The 17,348-nt window shown below is 45.2% G+C and overlaps 1 protein-coding gene across 1 annotated transcript; it reads right to left on the bottom strand.

Moving 5' to 3' along the window:
- Positions 1–211: 211 nt before the first annotated feature.
- On the bottom strand, positions 212–14,993 carry LOC139249361 (exosome complex component RRP40-like). The gene is made up of 4 exons (XM_070872354.1): positions 14,748–14,993; positions 4,560–4,709; positions 1,331–1,482; positions 212–587 (listed from the first exon to the last, which is right to left on the bottom strand). The coding sequence occupies exons 1-4, from the start codon at positions 14,961–14,963 to the stop codon at positions 380–382; spliced, it is 726 nt and encodes a 241-aa protein (XP_070728455.1). The 5' UTR covers positions 14,964–14,993; the 3' UTR covers positions 212–379.
- Between the last annotated feature and the right edge of the window lie 2,355 nt (positions 14,994–17,348).

Raw genomic sequence — 17,348 nt, 5'->3', positions numbered from 1 at the left:
TCCAGTTTTCATTGGAGCACAGCCGGAATACATTCCTATTTGGTCCATTATGTTGTGGTCTGATTTATTGGACGGATCAGGACCGTCCATTCAACTACTCTACAGGAAGAAGTCAGTCTTGACCATCAACATTTTGTATCCTTAAAATATTTTGAAGAGTTCAACAGTTGTCATGACTTGTTAATTAAATATTTTAAAAATGTTTGCACAATTCCAAGATCTAAACCAATACATTTATTACTTTCATAAAGTCATCAGGTAAACTGCTCATTTTATAATCCAGACTTCTTTTCTTCCAGCATCGTTTGTTTCTTCAACAAGTGTGCAGGGCCTATTTGTCCAACTTGCCAATGTTCTTACTGAATCACATGCCTGGGAGTCATGGCACATTTTCAGACAGTTTTTTGAAGACACATTTCCTTTGCTCTGTGGTCATGTTCTCACAGCTCTCCAACACATTAGCTACTAGTAACGTATGCTTAATTGTTTTGGCTTTTACCCATATCCGTCCATTCATTCCAATCACTATCTCAAATGGGTACAATTCTCCGAGATTCTTGATGACTTCACAGTTTGGAGAAAGTAGCCTGTAATTCAGAATTAAAAATATAATTAGGCAGTTGGCTGGTAGTGAAGCGCTCAGAATCTTGTCAAATTAATGACCCCGATTTATCGGAACCTTTGCAAGTGTCCCGCAAGTTCCGGGTTTCCGCATGTGATGCGTGAAAACCCAGAACTTGCGACCGGTCAGGTTTCCTTAACAGATCGTACCCACCTGCTGGAAATTCACTTTCGCTGCCGCAGAGTTAGGCTATGAGCTCAACTACTGCCCACCAAATATTCACCAAAACCTTAAGCCTGGTAAAAGTAGGGAAAAGGCCTTATTTTACCAGTGTATGAATGGAAAAAAATATTAATTCTTATTTTTTTTTAATAAATGGTTTAAAAATTCACTTACATTTAAAATTAGTTTGTCAATTTTGTCCTGGTTAAAAATGTTCATTTATTTTTGAAAAAAACATTATTTTAAACGTTTAATTAATTTTGAACCCATGATCGTTTATTTTTGTGTGTTGTGAAATTGTATTTTTTAGGCGGTTTTATCATGTTTGTGGGGATTTCATACATAAATTGGTCGATTGGCCTGGCCCACGTGATCCCAGGGATGCTTGCGAACCACATGGGCCTTTAGGCAGGCGTCCGGCTGCAGGCCCAGGACTGCAAGAGTACGAAGCTCCAGAGCCAACAGATAAGTATGGAGTTTTCTTGCGGTTTGGAGGCGTACGCGGGCGGCAAGCCTCCGACCGCAATTTCCAGGCTTTTAACTTACTTGCGTGCAATACTCAGTGAAACCTTAAATAATAATCCATCTGGCCCAATCACTCCCATTCCGTTGGATCGACCACAGCTGTCAATGCAAACCAGTTCTGGTTCCATATCTTTATTGGCCACAACAAACTGTGCAAAAACAAGATCTCCAACCTGCAACAATGAAACAAAGGTCAAAAAAGCTAACATTTCAAGTATGGCTGTCAATTAATCACAGTTAACTTTTGCGATTATCAAGCTAACATTATTTTTAAAATGTACATTATTCGCCAGAGGTAAACCCACCCCAAACCGTGTAAATAAAGTTCGCTGCTCCCAGCTCAGTATTTCCCACAGCTGGCACAAGCCTTTCCTGTTTCTTGGACTTGTTTGTATCAATTCTCAGAGACATCCTTACAATTTAACATCTACTGTCAAGTAACAATTATCATCTCCGGCTACTCCAGCCTTGTTTTTCTCTTCCCCTTACCATGATGATGAAGGAACGCTATAAAATTTGTCAAATAGAACTTGACATTAACAAATCCATGCTGTTTTTTTCCCCCAGTCCAGCATCCTTACCTTTGACTCATTATCCTTTTCTATTGTCACATTGAACCTAAATCTGGTGTGGTAGCCATTTCCTTGTGTTCTACTCTTGCATCAGTTAGTTGCCCCACTTCATTTCCAAGATCTAGATCAAGCAATGCTTTCCTTGTTAGAATGGAAACATGCTGCCCTAGGAACCCATCTTGGAAGCATTCTTAAAAAAAAAATTCCCATTGCGACCTTTATTTTGGGGTAGTTAGAGGTGCTCCATATTATTTATTAAATTACATAAACTAAAACCCATTCTTGATGAACAATCTATTTTTTCTATCTCAATGTCAAAAGAAAACAGAGGTGGTGTAAATCGCAGGTACTGTTTAACATCCGAGAGGTAAAATTGAACAGTTCATAAGTGAAAAGCAGTTCTTTATATTTTAACATGAAACTTGCCTGAAATAAAGCTATAAGAAGTTAATCTCTGCTGTGTTTTAAGTATTTTAGCAAAAGCAAAGAAACTCACAATAGTCAACATCCTCTGCTTCAACTCAGAGAAAGCTACTAATACACACTAGGGAATTCTCCAAACTTGACAGGCTTGGAGTGCAGGGATGTGGCTGGCAACATTCAGCTGAAACCGTAGTTTTAGAAACAGGCTAAGGCCTGTATCCAAATACTTTTCTATATATTAAAAGATTCAAGAACAATTCAATGTGTACATTTAATCATGTTATTGCAAAATGTAATTTTTTGAAAATAATAGTTTAAAATCTTATTTTGACATCAACATTGGAGTGTGATTTTTGATTGGACCAACTCCTGTGGCAGAGAAGTGATAGGTGTAGATCATACTGGTGGGCACAACTGTGAATAAAAACATAAGAATTAGGAACAGCAGTAGGCCATTCGGCCCCTCGAGCCTGCTCCTCCATTCAATAAGATCGTGGCTGATCTACCTCAACTCCATTTTCCTGCACTATCCCCATATCCCTCAATTCCCTTAATATGCAAAAATCTATCGATCTCTGTCTTGAATATACTTAAGACTGGGCATCCACAGCCCTCCGGGGTAGAGAATTCCAAACATTCACCACCTTCAGAGAAGAAATTTCTCCTCATCTCAGTCCTAAATGGCCAACCCCTTATTCTGCGACTGTGACCCCTGGTTCTACACTCCCCAGCCAGAGAAAACATCCTCCCTGCATCTACCCTGTCAAGCCCTGCAAGAATGTTGTATGTTTCAATGAGATCAGCTCTCATTCTCTAGAGAATAAAGGCCTAGCCTATTTAATCTCTCCTCCTAGGACAATCCCCCATCCCAGGAATCTGGAGATAGGGAGTCCAAGATTTTGACCTTTCTGCTGTTGGAGGGCAACAGTATTTGGTAGAATTCCTGAATATCTGAACAGCCTTTTTAGAATTGCACTGTTCACCTGGAATGAGTGAATAAGCAGCTATAAAAAGATGTTCTAAAAATTGCTAATTTCCACCGGCTTGTTGCAGTTGGTGGGCCATCTGCCCAAGTAGTTGAGACAAACATTATTGGGAGTATTATCTTGAATCAATCTAAACCATCCATACTGCTGAAGAGCTAAACTTTATATTTATGATTACATAGAGACCGTAAAAATGACTGTTTATATTGCAGCACCAGCCTATGGGCCCCAAGTTTCCACACGATAAAAAACGGGCGCCCCTCCGAGCTGGGCGCCCGTTTTTTGCGCCTAAAAAAAACCTCGCAATTCTGGAGCGTTCTGCAGCTCCTTGTCTGCCAGGCGGGCAGAGCCTACACTCGCGCCGATTTTGTAAGTGGGAGGAGGCGAGTACTATTTAAATTAGTTTTTTTCCTGCCGGCAATGCTGTGCGTGCGCGTTGGAGCGTTCGCGCATGCTCAGTGTGAAAAAAACATTGGCACTCGGCCATTTTTGTAGTTCTTTGTAGCTGTTTAATTTTTGAACATTTTTTAATAAAAGCACATTGCCATCAGCACTTGCAGCCTTCTCACTGTCTCCTTCCTCCTTCCCCCCTCCCCCCTCCCCCGCGGGAACAAAACGGCTGTTTAATTTCCCCCCTCCCCTCCACAGGAATGAAACGGCTGTTCCCCCCCCCCCCCCCCCCCCCCCACCGGGAACGAATGCCTGCAGCATTCTCCGTGCCTGAAGCACTTTCACACAGGTAGGAAGATGGTTTATTTAATCTTTTCTTATGTTTATTCAGGTTGGATTTATTTGTATAATATTTGTAGAAGTATAAATAAGCATTTATTGTAGAATTTAATGACTTCCCTTCCCCCCCCCACCTCGTTCTGGACGCCTAATTTGTAACCCGCGCCTGATTTTTTAATGTGTAGAACAGGTTTTTTCAGTTCTACAAAAATCTTCACTTGCTCCATTCTAACTTAGTTTGGAGTACGTTTTCACTGTGGAAACTTTGAAATCAGGCATCAGTGGCCGGACACGCCCCCTTTTGAAGAAAAAATTCTGTTCCAAAGTAGAACTGTTCTACCTGACTAGAACTGCAGAAAAAAAAGTGGAGAATTGCGATTTCTAAGATAGTCCGTTCTCCACCAGTTGCTCCTAAAAATCAGGCGCAAATCATGTGGAAATTTGGGCCCTATGTGTCTTAATGTTTGCAGTGGTATTCATAGCTAAAGTATTTAATCTAATCTGGTCTATCTTATTCAAACTAAGAAAAACAATTCTTACTTGGACATTTGGTCGGTTTCGCTTCGTGGCTCCTTCAAATGCTAAATATGACAACGAGGCTTGCTCACTTCCTCCAACATCAACTTTGAATATATCGCCAGACTTTGTGGTCACAATTCCGATCACATATTCTCCTTTAGCCGGTACATACTGGGAAAAAAGGCAATAACTCAATCATGTTAAATTCTTGTCCGGATAGGATCTGCTCTGCATTACATCAGCAAATTCCAATCAATGATATACAGGATTGATTATACTTGCATATTCTGGAACAATGCTGCTCAATTCCTTAAAAGTGCTCTAGAGAGCCAATGAATATTAGTGTTATTGGAAATCTGTGCTAAGAACCACCAAGGTATTCTTGAGAATTTTGTTTGAGGCAAACTTACCTATGTTTCTCCAGGGAGCTCGTGCTTTTGATCCATAAGAGACATAACTAGGCTAAATATTATCTTGCTGATAACACTGGTTCTTCAGGACCTTCTTTTGTGCTGATAAGCTGTATGGTTTTAGCTGGCTCGACTTTAGTAATGCACCCCCCCACCCCCCACACACACTTCAGGCTCCCAAGACTTGGACATTGCCAACTGACATCTAAGCTCTCGACGATTTGGGGACTCTTATTTTCATCTCTCAGGCAGCCCGCTAACTAAAAATACAAAAATGGGTGGGGGTGGGGGAGGGAAGGAGGGTCAATGCAAGACTGCTGTATCCAATGTTGTCTTCACCCAACATTCATCCAGTTCCACTTCCAGCAGGGCTCGATGGATAGATGCAGGCTGATTATCTCTTATACCCAGGGACACCGAAGCCAATTGTCATACCTTAAGCACGGTGATAACATAAGAAATAGGAGCATGAGTAGGTCATTTGGCTCCTCGAGCCTTCTCCGCCATTCAGTAAGATCATGGCTGATCTGATCATGGACTCAGCTCCATATTCCTGCCTGCTCCCCATAACCCTTGACCCTTATCATTCAAAAATCAGTCTATCTCCCTTTAAATATATTCAATGACCCAGCCTCCACAGCTCGCTGGGCTAGAGAATTCCAAAAATTCATGACCCTCAAGAAATTCCTCATCTCCGTTTTAATTGAACGACCCCTTAATCTGAAACCATGCCCCCTAGTTCTAGATTCCCTCGTGAGGTGAATCATCCTCTCTGTGTCTACCCTGTCAAGCCCCCTCAAAATCTTTTATGTTTCAATACGATCACCTCTCTTCGAAACGCCAATGAGTATAGGCCAAAAATACTCACCCTTTCTTCATAAGACAACCCCTTCATCTCAGAATCAATTGAGTGAACCTTCTTTGAACTGCCTCCAATGCAAGTTTATCCCTCCTTAAATAAGAGCAAAACTGTATGCAGTACTCCAGATGTGGCATCACCAACACCTTGCACCATTGCAGCAAGACTTTCCTGCTTTTATACTCCATCCCCTTTGCAATAAAGGCCAACATTCCATTTGCCTTCCTAATTACTTGCTGTGCCTGCATGCTAATTTTGTGTGTTTCATGAACAAGGACCCCCAGATCCCTCTGTACCGCAGCATTTTGTAATCTCTCCCCATTTAATTATTTGCTTTTTTATTCTTCCTACCAAAGTGGATAACCTCACATTTTCCCACATTATGCTCCATCTGCTAAATTTTTGCCCACTCACAACTTATCTATATCCCTTTGCAGATTATGTTTTCTCCTCACAACTTGCTTTCCCACCCATCTTTGTATCCGCAAATTTGGCGATGGTGCACTCGGTCCCTTCATCCAAGTCATTAATATAGATTGTAAATAGTTCAGGAACCAGCACCGATCCCTGCGGCACCTCACTAGTTACAATTTGCCAACCTGAAAATGACCCATTTATCCCGACTCTCTGCTTTCTGTTAGTTAGTCAATCCTCGATCTATGCTAATATATTACCCCCAACCTGGTGAGCTCTTGTGCAATAACCTTTTATGTGGCACCTTATCGAATGCCTTCTGAAAATCCAAATACACCACACACCCATTGGTACCCGCTTATAAGAACATAAGAAATAGGGGCAGTAGACCATACGGCCCCTCGAGCCTGCTCCGCCATTCAATAAGATCATGGCTGACTCCACTTCCCTGCCCGATCCCCATAACCACTTATCGTTTGAATAAATTTAAGACAGTTTCTTAATGTCCCAGCTTCCACAACTCAGACAGCGAATTCCACAGATTTACAACCCTCAGAAGAAATTTCTCCTCATCTCTGTTTTAAATGGGCGACCCCTTATTCTAAGATCATGCCCTCTAGTTCTAGTCTCCCCCATCAGTGGAAAAATCCTCTCTGCATCCACTTTGTCAAGCCCCCTCATAATCTTGTAAATTTCAATAAGATCACCTCTCATTCTTCTGAATTCGAATGAATAGAGGCCCAACCTACTCAACCTTTCCTCATAAGTCAACCCCCTCATCCCCAGAATCAACCCAGTGAACCTTCTCTAAATTGCCTCCAAAGCAAGTATATCCTTTTGTAAATATGGAAACCAAAACTGCACACAGTATTCCAGCTGTGGCCTCACTAATACCCTGTATAGCTGTAGCAAGACTTCCCTGCTTTTATACTCCATCCCCTTTGCAGTAAAGGCCAAGATTCCATTGGCCTTCCTGATCACTTGCTGTACCTGCATACTAACCTTTTGTGTTTCATGCACAAGTACCCCCAGGTCGCACTGTACTGCAGCACTTTGCAATCTTTCTCCATTTAAATAATAACGTGCTCTTTGATTTTTCTCTGCCAAAGTGTATGACCTCACACTTTCCAACATTATACTCCATCTGCCAAATTTTTGCCCACTCACTTAGCCTATGTCCTTTTGCAGATTTTGTGTCCTCCTCACACATTGTTTTTCCTCCCATTTTTGTCTCGTCAGCAAACTTGGCTACGTTACACTCGGTCCTTTCTTCCCCAAGTCGTTAATATAGATTGTAAATAGTTGGGGTCCCAGCACTGATCCTTGCAGCACCCCACTAGTTACTGATTGCTAACCAGAGAATGAACCATTTATCCCAACTCTGTTTTCTGTTCGTTAGCCAATCCTCTATCCATGCTAATATATTACCCCCAACCATGTGAACTTTTATCTTGTGCAGTAACCTTTTATGTGGCACCTGTCAAATGCCTCGAATTCCAAATACACCACATCCACTGGTTCCCCTTTATCCACCCTGTTCGTTACACCCTCAAAGAATTCCAGCAAATTTGTCAAACATGACTTCCCCTTCATAAACGCATGCTGACTCTGCCTGACCGAATTTTGCTTTTCAAAATGTCCTGCTTCTGCTTCTTTAATAATGGACTCCAACATTTTCCCAATCACAGATGTTAGGCTAACTGGTCTATAATTTCCTGCTTTTTGTCTGCCTCCTTTTTTTTTTTTAAATAGGGGCACTACATTTGCAGTTTTCCAATCTGCTGGAACCTCCCCAGAATCCAGGGAATTTTAGTAAATTACAACCAATGCATCCACAATCCCTGCTGCTACTTCTCTTAAGACCCTAGGATGCAAGCCATCAGGTCCAGGGGATTTATCTGCCTTTATTCCCATTATCTTATTGAGTACCACTCCTTAGTGATTGTGATAAGTTGCTCTCCCCCCCCCTATAGCCCCTTGACTACCACTGTTGGAATATTGTTAGTGTCCTCTACCATAAAGACTGATGCAAAATATTTGTTCATAGTTTCTGCCATCTCCATGTTCCCCATTACCAGTGCCCTGGTCTTGTCCTCTAAGGGACCAACATTTACTTTAGCCACTTTTCCTTTTTATAAACCTATAGAAACTCTTGCCATCTGTTTTTATATTTTGTGCTAGTTTACTTTCATAGTCTATCTTCCCTTTCTTAATCATTTTTTTTTAGTCATTCTTTGCTGGCTTTTAAAAGCTTCCCAATCTTCTGCAGCGGGAGCAGGACTTCCACGTTGGGGGCTAAAATTCCCTGCCCCAGAAGGTTACCGCCCCCAAGATGGGAGCCTGTGCGGGGAGGCAGAGGGAAGATGAGGGGAGACGGGGGATAGAGGGCAGAGTGGTGGAGGCGGGGGGCGGAGAAACCCAGGTAGGGGGACAGGAGGGGCCACATTGCAGCGAAGGTCTGGGGGGGCGAAGTGTGTTGGAGGGATGGGCCTGGGGGCTCTGTGCCTCGGTGCGGGGAGTGTTCAGAGTGGGGTGGACGGGTTGACTGCGCAGATGGCGGTTGGTGGATGTGGTGTGGTTGGCGTCGCGGGGGCGTGGCTCCGGGGTGGCCAGGGCTGGGGGCTCGACATCCGGGGGCGTTCGGCATTTGGGAAGGATTCTGACGGGACGGAGCAGGTTCAGGTTGGGTTGGGTGGGTCCAGAGCCGGGGGAATGACACGCTCTTGGGATGGGGAGGTGGGCTGTTTGGGGCTGGGATTGGGAGAGACCTCTTCACTCGGGGAATTGTTGGCCTGTGGAGTTCCCTGCCGCGGAGAGTTGTTGATGCCAGTTCATTGGATGTGTTCGGGAGGGAGTTGGATGTGGTCCTTGCGGCGGGGGGGGGGGGGGGGGGGTCGGTGTGGAGGCGTGGGGGGAGGTGCTGGGGTGGGTGATCAGCCATGATCTTGTTGAATGGCGGTGCAGGCTCGAAGGGCCGAATGGCCTGCTCCTGCACCTATTTTCTATCCTCCCATTAGTTTGGGCCACGTTGTGTGCCTTTGTTTTTAATTAGAGACTGTCCTTTATTTCTTTGGTTAGCCACCCTGCTCATTACAACCTCAAAGAACTCTAGCAAATTTGTCAAACACGATTTCCCTTTCATAAAACCATGCTGACTCTGCTTGGTTGTATTATGATTTTCTAAATGCCTTGCTACTACTTCGTTAATAAAGGACTTCAGCATTTTCCCAACGACAGATGTTAGGCTAACCAGTCTATAATTTCCTGCTTTCTGTCTCCCTCCCTTATATAGAAACATAGAAAATAGGTGCAGGAGTAGGCCATTCGGCCCTTCAAGCCTGCATCACCATTCAATAAGATCATGGCTGATCACTCCCCCAGTACCGCTTTCCTGCTTGCTCTCCATACCCTTTGTTCCCGTTAGCCACAAGGCCCTTGAATATATCCAATGAACTGGCATCAACAACTCTCTGCGGCAGGGAATTCCATAGGTTAACAACTCAGTGAAGAAGTTTCTCCTCATCTCAGTCCTAAATGGCCTACCCTTTATCCTAAGACTGTGTCCCCTCGTTCTGGACTTCCCCAACATCGGGAACATTCTACCCACATCTAACCTGTCCCGTCCCATCCCATCAGAATCTTATATGTTTCTATGAGATCCCCTCTCATCCTTCTAAACTCCAATGTATAAAGGCCCAGTTGATCCAGTCTCTTCTCATGTCAGTCCTGTCATCCCGGGAATCAGTCTGGTGAACTTTCGCTGCACTCCCTCAATAGCAAGAACTTCCTTCCTCAGATTGGGAGACCAAAACTGAACACAATATTCCAGGTGAGGCCTCACCAAGGCGCTGTACAACTGCAGTAAGACCTCCCTGCTCCTATACTCAAATCACCTAGCTATAAAGGCCATCATACCATTTGCTGCCTTCACCGCCTGCTATACCTGTATGCCAACTTTGAATAACTGATGAACCATGACACCCAGGTCTCGTTGCACCTCCCCTTTTCCTAATCTGCCGCCATTCAGATAATATTCTGTCTTTGCGTTTTTGCCCCCAAAGTGGATAACCTCACATTTATCCACATTATACTGCATCTGCCATGCATTTGCCTACTCACCTAACCTGTCCAATTCACCCTGCAGCCTCCTAGCGTCCCCCTCACAGCTCACACCGCCACCCAGTTTAATGTCATCTGCAAACTTGGAGATATTACACTCAATTCCTTCATCTAAATCATTGATGTATATTGTAAAGAGCTGGGGTCCCAGCACTGAGCCCTGCGGCACTCCACTAGTCACTGCCTGCCATTTTGAAAAGGACCCGTTTATTCCGACTCTCTGCTTCCTGTCTGTCAACCAGTTCTCTATCCACGTCAGTATATTACCCCCAATACCACGTGCTTTGATTTTGCACACCAATCTCTTGTGCGGGACTTTGTCAAAAGCCTTTTGAAAGTCCAAAAACACCACATCCACTAATTCTCCCTTGTCCACTCTACTAGTTACATCTTCAAAAAATTCCAAAAGATTTGTCAAGCATGATTGCCTCTTCATAAATCCATGCTGACTTGGACCGATCCTGTCACTGCTTTCCAAATGCGCTGCTATTTCATCCTTAATAATTGATTCCAACATTTTCCCCACTACTGATGTCAGGCTAACCGGTCTATAATTACCCACTTTCTCTCTCCCTCCCTTTTTAAAAAGTGGTGTTACATTGGCTACCCTCCAGTCCATAGGAACTGATCCCGAGTCGATAGACTCTTTGGAAAATGATCACCAATTCATCCACTATTTCTAGGGCCACTTCCTTAAGTACTCTGGGATGCAGACTATCAGGCCCCAGGGATTTATCAGTCTTCATTCCCATCAATTTCCCTAACACAATTTCCCACCTAATAAGGATATCCTTCAGTTCCTCCTTCTCACTAGACCCTCGGTCCCCTGGTACTTCCAGAAGGTTATTTGTGTCTTCCTTCGTGAATACAGAACCATAAGTATTTGTTCGACTGGTCTGCCATTTCTTTGTTCTCCATTATAAATTCACCTGAATCTGACTGCAAGGGACCTACGTTTGTCTTCACTAATCTTTTTCTCTTCACATATCTATCGAAGCTTTTGCAGTCAGTTTTTATGTTCCCGGCAAGCTTCTTCTCGTACTCTATTTCCCCCCCTCTTAATTAAACCCTTTGTCCTCTGCTGAATTCTAAATTTCTCCCAGTCCTCAGGTTTGTTGCTTTTTCTGGCCAATTTATATGCCTCTTCCTTGGATTTAACACTATCCTTAATTTCCCTTGTTAGCCACAGTTGAGCCACCTTCCCCGTTTTACTTTTACTCCAGACAGGGATGTACAATTGCTGAAGTTCATCCATGTGATCTTTAAATGTTTGCCATTGCCTATCCACCGTCAACCCTTTAAGTATCATTTGCCAGTCTATTCGACCCAATTCACGCCTCAAACCATCAAAGTTACCTTTCCTTAAGTTCAGGACCCTAGTTTCTGAATTAACTGTGTCACTCTCCATCTTAATAAAGAATTCTACCATGTTATGGTCACTCTTCCCCAAGGGGCCTCGCACAAGATTGCTAATTGGTCCTTTCTCATTACACATCACCCAGTCTAGGATGGCCAGCTCCCTAGTTGGTTCCTCGACATATTGGTCTGGAAAACCATCCCGAATACACTGCAGGAAATCCTCCTCCACCGCATTGCTACCAGTTTGGTTAGCCCAATTAATATGTAGATTAAAGTCACCCATGATAACTGCTGTACCTTTATTGCATGCATCCCTAATTTCTTGTTTGATGCTGTCCCCAACCTTACTACTCCTGTTTGGTGGTCTGTACACAACTCCCACTCGCGTTTTCTGCCACTTGGTATTCCGTAGCTCCACCCATACCGATTCCACATCATCCAAGCTAATGTCCTTTCTTACTGTTGCATTAATTTCCTCTTTAACCAGCAATGCCACCCCGCCTTCTTTTCCTTTCTGTCTATCCTTCCTAAATGTTGAATACCCCTGAATGTTGAGTTCCTAGCCTTGGTCATTCCGGAGCCATGTCTCCGCGATGCCAATTACATCATACCCGTTAACTGCTATCTGCGCAGTTAATTCGTCCACCTTATTCCAAATACTCCTCGCATTGAGGCACAGAGCCTTCAGGCTTGTCTTTCTAACACACTTTGCCCCTTTAGAATTTTGCTGTAATGTGGCCCTTTTTGCCTTAGGTTTCTCTGCCCTCCACTTTTACTTTTCTTCTTTCTATCTTTTGCTTCTGCCCCATTCTACTTCCCTCTGTCTCGCTGCATAGGTTCCCACCCCTTGCCATATTCATTTAACTCCTCCCCAACAGCACTAGCAAACACTCTCCTTAGGACATTGGTTCTAGTCCTGCCCAGGTGCAGACCGTCCGGTTTGTTCTGGTCCTACCTCCCCCAGAACCGGTTCCAATGTCCCAGGAATTTGAATTCCTCCCTTCTGCACCACTCTTCAAGCCACATATTCATTTGAGCTATCCTGTGATTCCTACTCTTGACTAGCACGTGGCACTTGTAGCAATCTTGAGATTACTACTTTTGAGGTCCTACTTTTTCATTTAGCTTCTAGCTCCCTAAATTCGTCTTGTAGGCCCTCATCCCATTTTTTACCTATATCGCTGGTATCTATATGCACCACGACACCTTGCTGTTCACCCTCCCTTTTCAGAATGCTCTGCACCCGCTCCGAGACATCCTTGACCCTTGCAGCAGGCAGGCAACATACCATCCTGGAGTCTCAGTTGCGGCCGCAGAAACGTCTATCTATTCCCCTTACAATTGAATCCCCTATCACTATAGCTCTCGCACTCCTTTTTCTGCCCTCCTCTGCATTGGCAGTTTTAAATTAATTGGGACCTCTCCAGAATCCAGGGAATTTTGGTAGATTACAACCAACGCATCCACTATCTCTGCAGCCACTTCTTTTAAGACCATAGGATGCAAGCAATCAGGTCCAGAGGACTTGTCCACCTTTAGTCCCATTAGTTTGTCTGGTACTTTTCTCGAGTGATAGTTTTAAGTTCCTCCCCCTCTATAGCCCCTTGATTATTGGGATGCTTTTCTTCCGTAAAGACCGATACAAAATATTTATGTTTCCCATTATTAATTTCCCAGTCCCATCCTCTAAGGGGCCAACGTTTACTTTTTATACACCTGTAGGAGCTCTTCCTGTCTGTTTTTATATTTCTTGCTAGTTTACTCAAATCAATCTTTTTTTTGTCATCCTTTGCTGATTTCTAAAAATGTCCCAATCCTCGCAACATTGTATGCTTTTGTTTTCAATTTGATACCATCTTTAATTTCCTTAGCTAGCCACGATGGTTCATCCTTCTCAGTCTTTCTTTCTCACTGAAATATATCTTTGCTGAGATCTGAAATATCTCCTTAAATATCTGCCACTGCTTATCTACTGTCTTAGCCTTTAATCTATGTTCCCAGTCCACTCTAATGATGTGTTAAGTGTGCATATCAGATTATAGAACTAGCATCACAATTAATGACTGAGTTACCCTGTCATATTGGTGCATTTACTGTGCTGTGTAGCATCAAAGGCAGTAAATTCCCATCATGAATTTCTGCAATAGCTTAGCATCACATTGGCACATTACTACAACAGCGACAAAGCCAGGCCATGGTGCAGGAGTCAAAAGGAACTGTGGAAACCCTGGATGCAGTGATCACTTTGTAGAGAGAGGGGTGTCAACAGTCAGTGAATCTACATGTGAAGAAAAAGATTAAAGGACATCGCCTAGGACATGAACTAAAGGCAGAATGGGCCCAAAAACATCTCCATTATGCTGCAGCTAGTCTGATTCAACATTCATATAGCATCTTTCACGACCACCAGAAATCTCGAAGCAGTTTACAGCCAAGAAGTACTTTTTAAAAAGAGTGTAGTAGTCACTGTTGTAATGAAGGAAGCGTGGCAGCCAAATTGCACACAGCAAGCTCCCACAAACAGCAAAGGGATAATGATCAGATAATTTTTTTTTATGATGTTGATTGAAGGATAAATATTGGCCAAGGATAGCTCCCCTGCTCTTGTTAGTGCCAAGGGATTTTTTTACCTCCACCTGAGGTACTGCACTGGGAGTGTCAGCCTAGATTTTTGCGCGCAAGTCCCTGGAGTGGGACTTGAACCTACAACCTTCTGACTCGGAGGCGAGTGTGCCACCCACTGGGCCACGGCTGTTCACAGATGGAGATGGAGCGGATGCAGGGCGCCTACTGGTGATCGCACTTGATGGGAGAGGGAGGCCCGGAAATCAGGGGCTGGTGTAAACATTATGAGCGAACATTAGCAGGGTCCCGTGCCGCGTGCGCTGGGCTACCTCAAACATTCAATGCGATGAACCGCCATAACCGCCTGGGGCCTGGGGCCTCGGGCCTCCTTCCCCCCCCCCCAGGTATCCCCATCCCGGGGCCCGGGGCCTCAGGCCGCCACAAGGCCCAGGCTCCAGCCTGCGCCAGCAGCCACCCGCTCACCCGCTTCTGCTGCGATTCCACCCAGTAGACGGAGGGCTCCTTGCGGCGGACCACGCCACACTTGCAAGCGGCCAAGCCGGAGCCGGAGGCGTGTGCGCGACCCTGGCGCCGCAGGCCGGGCCCGCACAGCAGCTTGTCGCCGGGTGCGACGGGAAAAGTGAGCAGGTCCCCGGCCAGCACCGTCTCGCCAACCGCCTCAGCCGCGTCGCGCGCCATTGCTTGCCGTGGTGACGTCACACGACCATATATGCCTCTCGCCGTGACGTCAGGCGAGGACAGACCCCGCCCCCCTCAGTGACGTCAGGTCGCAGCTGCACGCAGTCCAAGTGCGCCTGCGTGTGGGGCAGAGCCTGTTATCTTCGAGTCTGAGCTAACTCTCTTCAAATGATGCCAACTAAAAGTCAAGCCTGTGCCCCCTTTTTAGAGGGGCACAAAGAATGAAACGTGTAAATTAACAAAAGAAATGTTTAAAGGAAACTTAACAAATTAAATTAAAATTTGGTTGCCGGGGGTGATGAGGCACTCCAGTCCCTCCGGTGCCCACCACTCGCGGAAGGTCTCGAGCCTGCCACTGGACCACCGCCTGCTTCATCTCCTGGGACACCCCGGCGCGAATGTAGCTGCTGAAGAGAGGCAGGCAATCGGGCCGAACAACCCCCTCGACCACCCGCTGCCCCGACCTGGAGTCTGGCTCTTGGAGTCTGAGCTGGGCCGAGACTGAGATAACAACAACCTGCATTTATATCGAGGCAGTTGGAGAATAGACTGTGCCCACCTGCTGCAGATCGGTCCGAGCCCTAGACCTTGAACAGAGCGGTGCTGGGACCTGCGAGAACCTGACCATTGCCATAGTAACTCACGCACACACACACACACACACATACAGTCTGCTCAACTGCCGTGCTCAGCAACACACACTCATCACTTATCATAGCAGCCTGAACCACAGCAACAACCTGCACTCTGCAGCCACAACCCTGCGCTCTGCAGCAACAACCTGCACTAATGTTGAGCCTTCAACGTAAAAAGAAATGTCCCAAGGCACTTCAGAAAGAAACCAAGAGATTTGCTACAATGGTTCCAAGGATGAGAGAATACAGTTACATAGATAGACTAGAGAACCAACTCAAGCTCCGTTTTTTGGAGCTTGAGCGGCGGCTGGAGTCACTGCGGTGCATCTGCGAGGCTGAGGGCTACGTGGATAGCACGTTTCTAGAGGCGGTCAGCCCACAGCTTAAGAATGTGCAGGCAGATAGGGATTGGGTGACCCTTGGACAGAAGAGGAGGACTAGGCAGGTAGGGCAGGAGTCCCCTGAGTCCATCTCGCTCTCCAAGCGGTATTCTCTTCTGAGTACCGGCAGGGGCGATGCTGGCTCCGGGGAGTGCAGCCAGAGTCAAGTCAATGGCACTACGGGTGGCTCAGCTGCACAGGGGGGAGGAAGAAGAATGGAAGAGCTATATTGCTAGGGGATTCGATAGTCAGGGGAGCAGACAGGCGTTTCTGCAGTCGCAGATGTGAATCCAGGATGGTATGTTGCCTCCCTGGTGCCGGGGTCAAGGATGTCACTGAGCGGCTGCAGGGCATTCTAGGGTGGGGGGGGGGAGGAGGTGAACAGCCAGAGTTCATGGTCCACATTGGTATCAATGACATAGTTAGCAAGAGGGATGAGGTCCTGCAGGCAGAGTTTAGAGAGCTAGGAGAGAGATTAAAAAGCAGGATCTCAAAGGTAGTAATCTCTGGATTGCTCCCAGTGCCACAAGCTAGTGAATACAGAAATAGGAGGATAGAGCAGATGAATACATGGCTGGAGAGATGGTGCAGGCGGGAGGGCTTTAGTTTCCTGAGGCATTGGGACCGCTTCTGGGGGAGGTGGGATCTGCACAAACTGGATGGGTTGCACTTCAACAGAACCGCGACCAATATCCTCACAGAAGGGGTTGTTAGTGCTGTTGGGGAGGGTTTAAACTAGCTTGGCAGGGGGATGGGAACTTGAAAATGGATTCAGTAGGGAGGGGAGTAAATCTGGAATTAGAAAGCAAAATTAAAGAAAGTGAGTTTGAAGGAGAGAGGAAACAAGCAGGAAAAAAGGATAAAAAAAACGAATTTAAAGGCACTTTGTCTAAATGTACGTAGCATATGTAACAAAATAGATGAATTGACGGCACAAATTGAGACAAATGGGTATGATCTGATAGCCATTACAGTGGTTGCAAGGTAACCAGGACTGGGAATTAAATATTCAGGAGTATTTGACAATCCGGAAGGACAGACAGAAATGAAAAGGAGGTGGGCTAGCTCTATTGATAAAGGATGGAATCACTGCAAAAGTGAGAAATTATATTGGCTCAAATGATCAGGATGTTGAAACAGTTTGGGTGGAGATAAGGAATAATAAGGGGAAAAAGTCACTGGTGGGCATAGTCTATTGGGCAACTCTGTTGGTTGGAGCATAAACCAGGAAATCGCGGGGGTTTGTAAAAAGGAAACAACAATAATCATGGGTCATTTTAACCTCCATATTGATTGGACAAATCAAATTGGTCCGTAGCCTTGAGGAAGTATCCATAGAATGTATAAGGGACGGGTTCCTTGAGCAGTAT

This window comes from Pristiophorus japonicus, chromosome 2 (assembly GCF_044704955.1).
Source record: "Pristiophorus japonicus isolate sPriJap1 chromosome 2, sPriJap1.hap1, whole genome shotgun sequence".
Lineage (NCBI taxonomy): Eukaryota > Metazoa > Chordata > Chondrichthyes > Pristiophoridae > Pristiophorus > Pristiophorus japonicus.
Note: the sequence above shows the minus strand (reverse complement) of the source record. Positions and strands in the feature narration are given on the sequence as shown.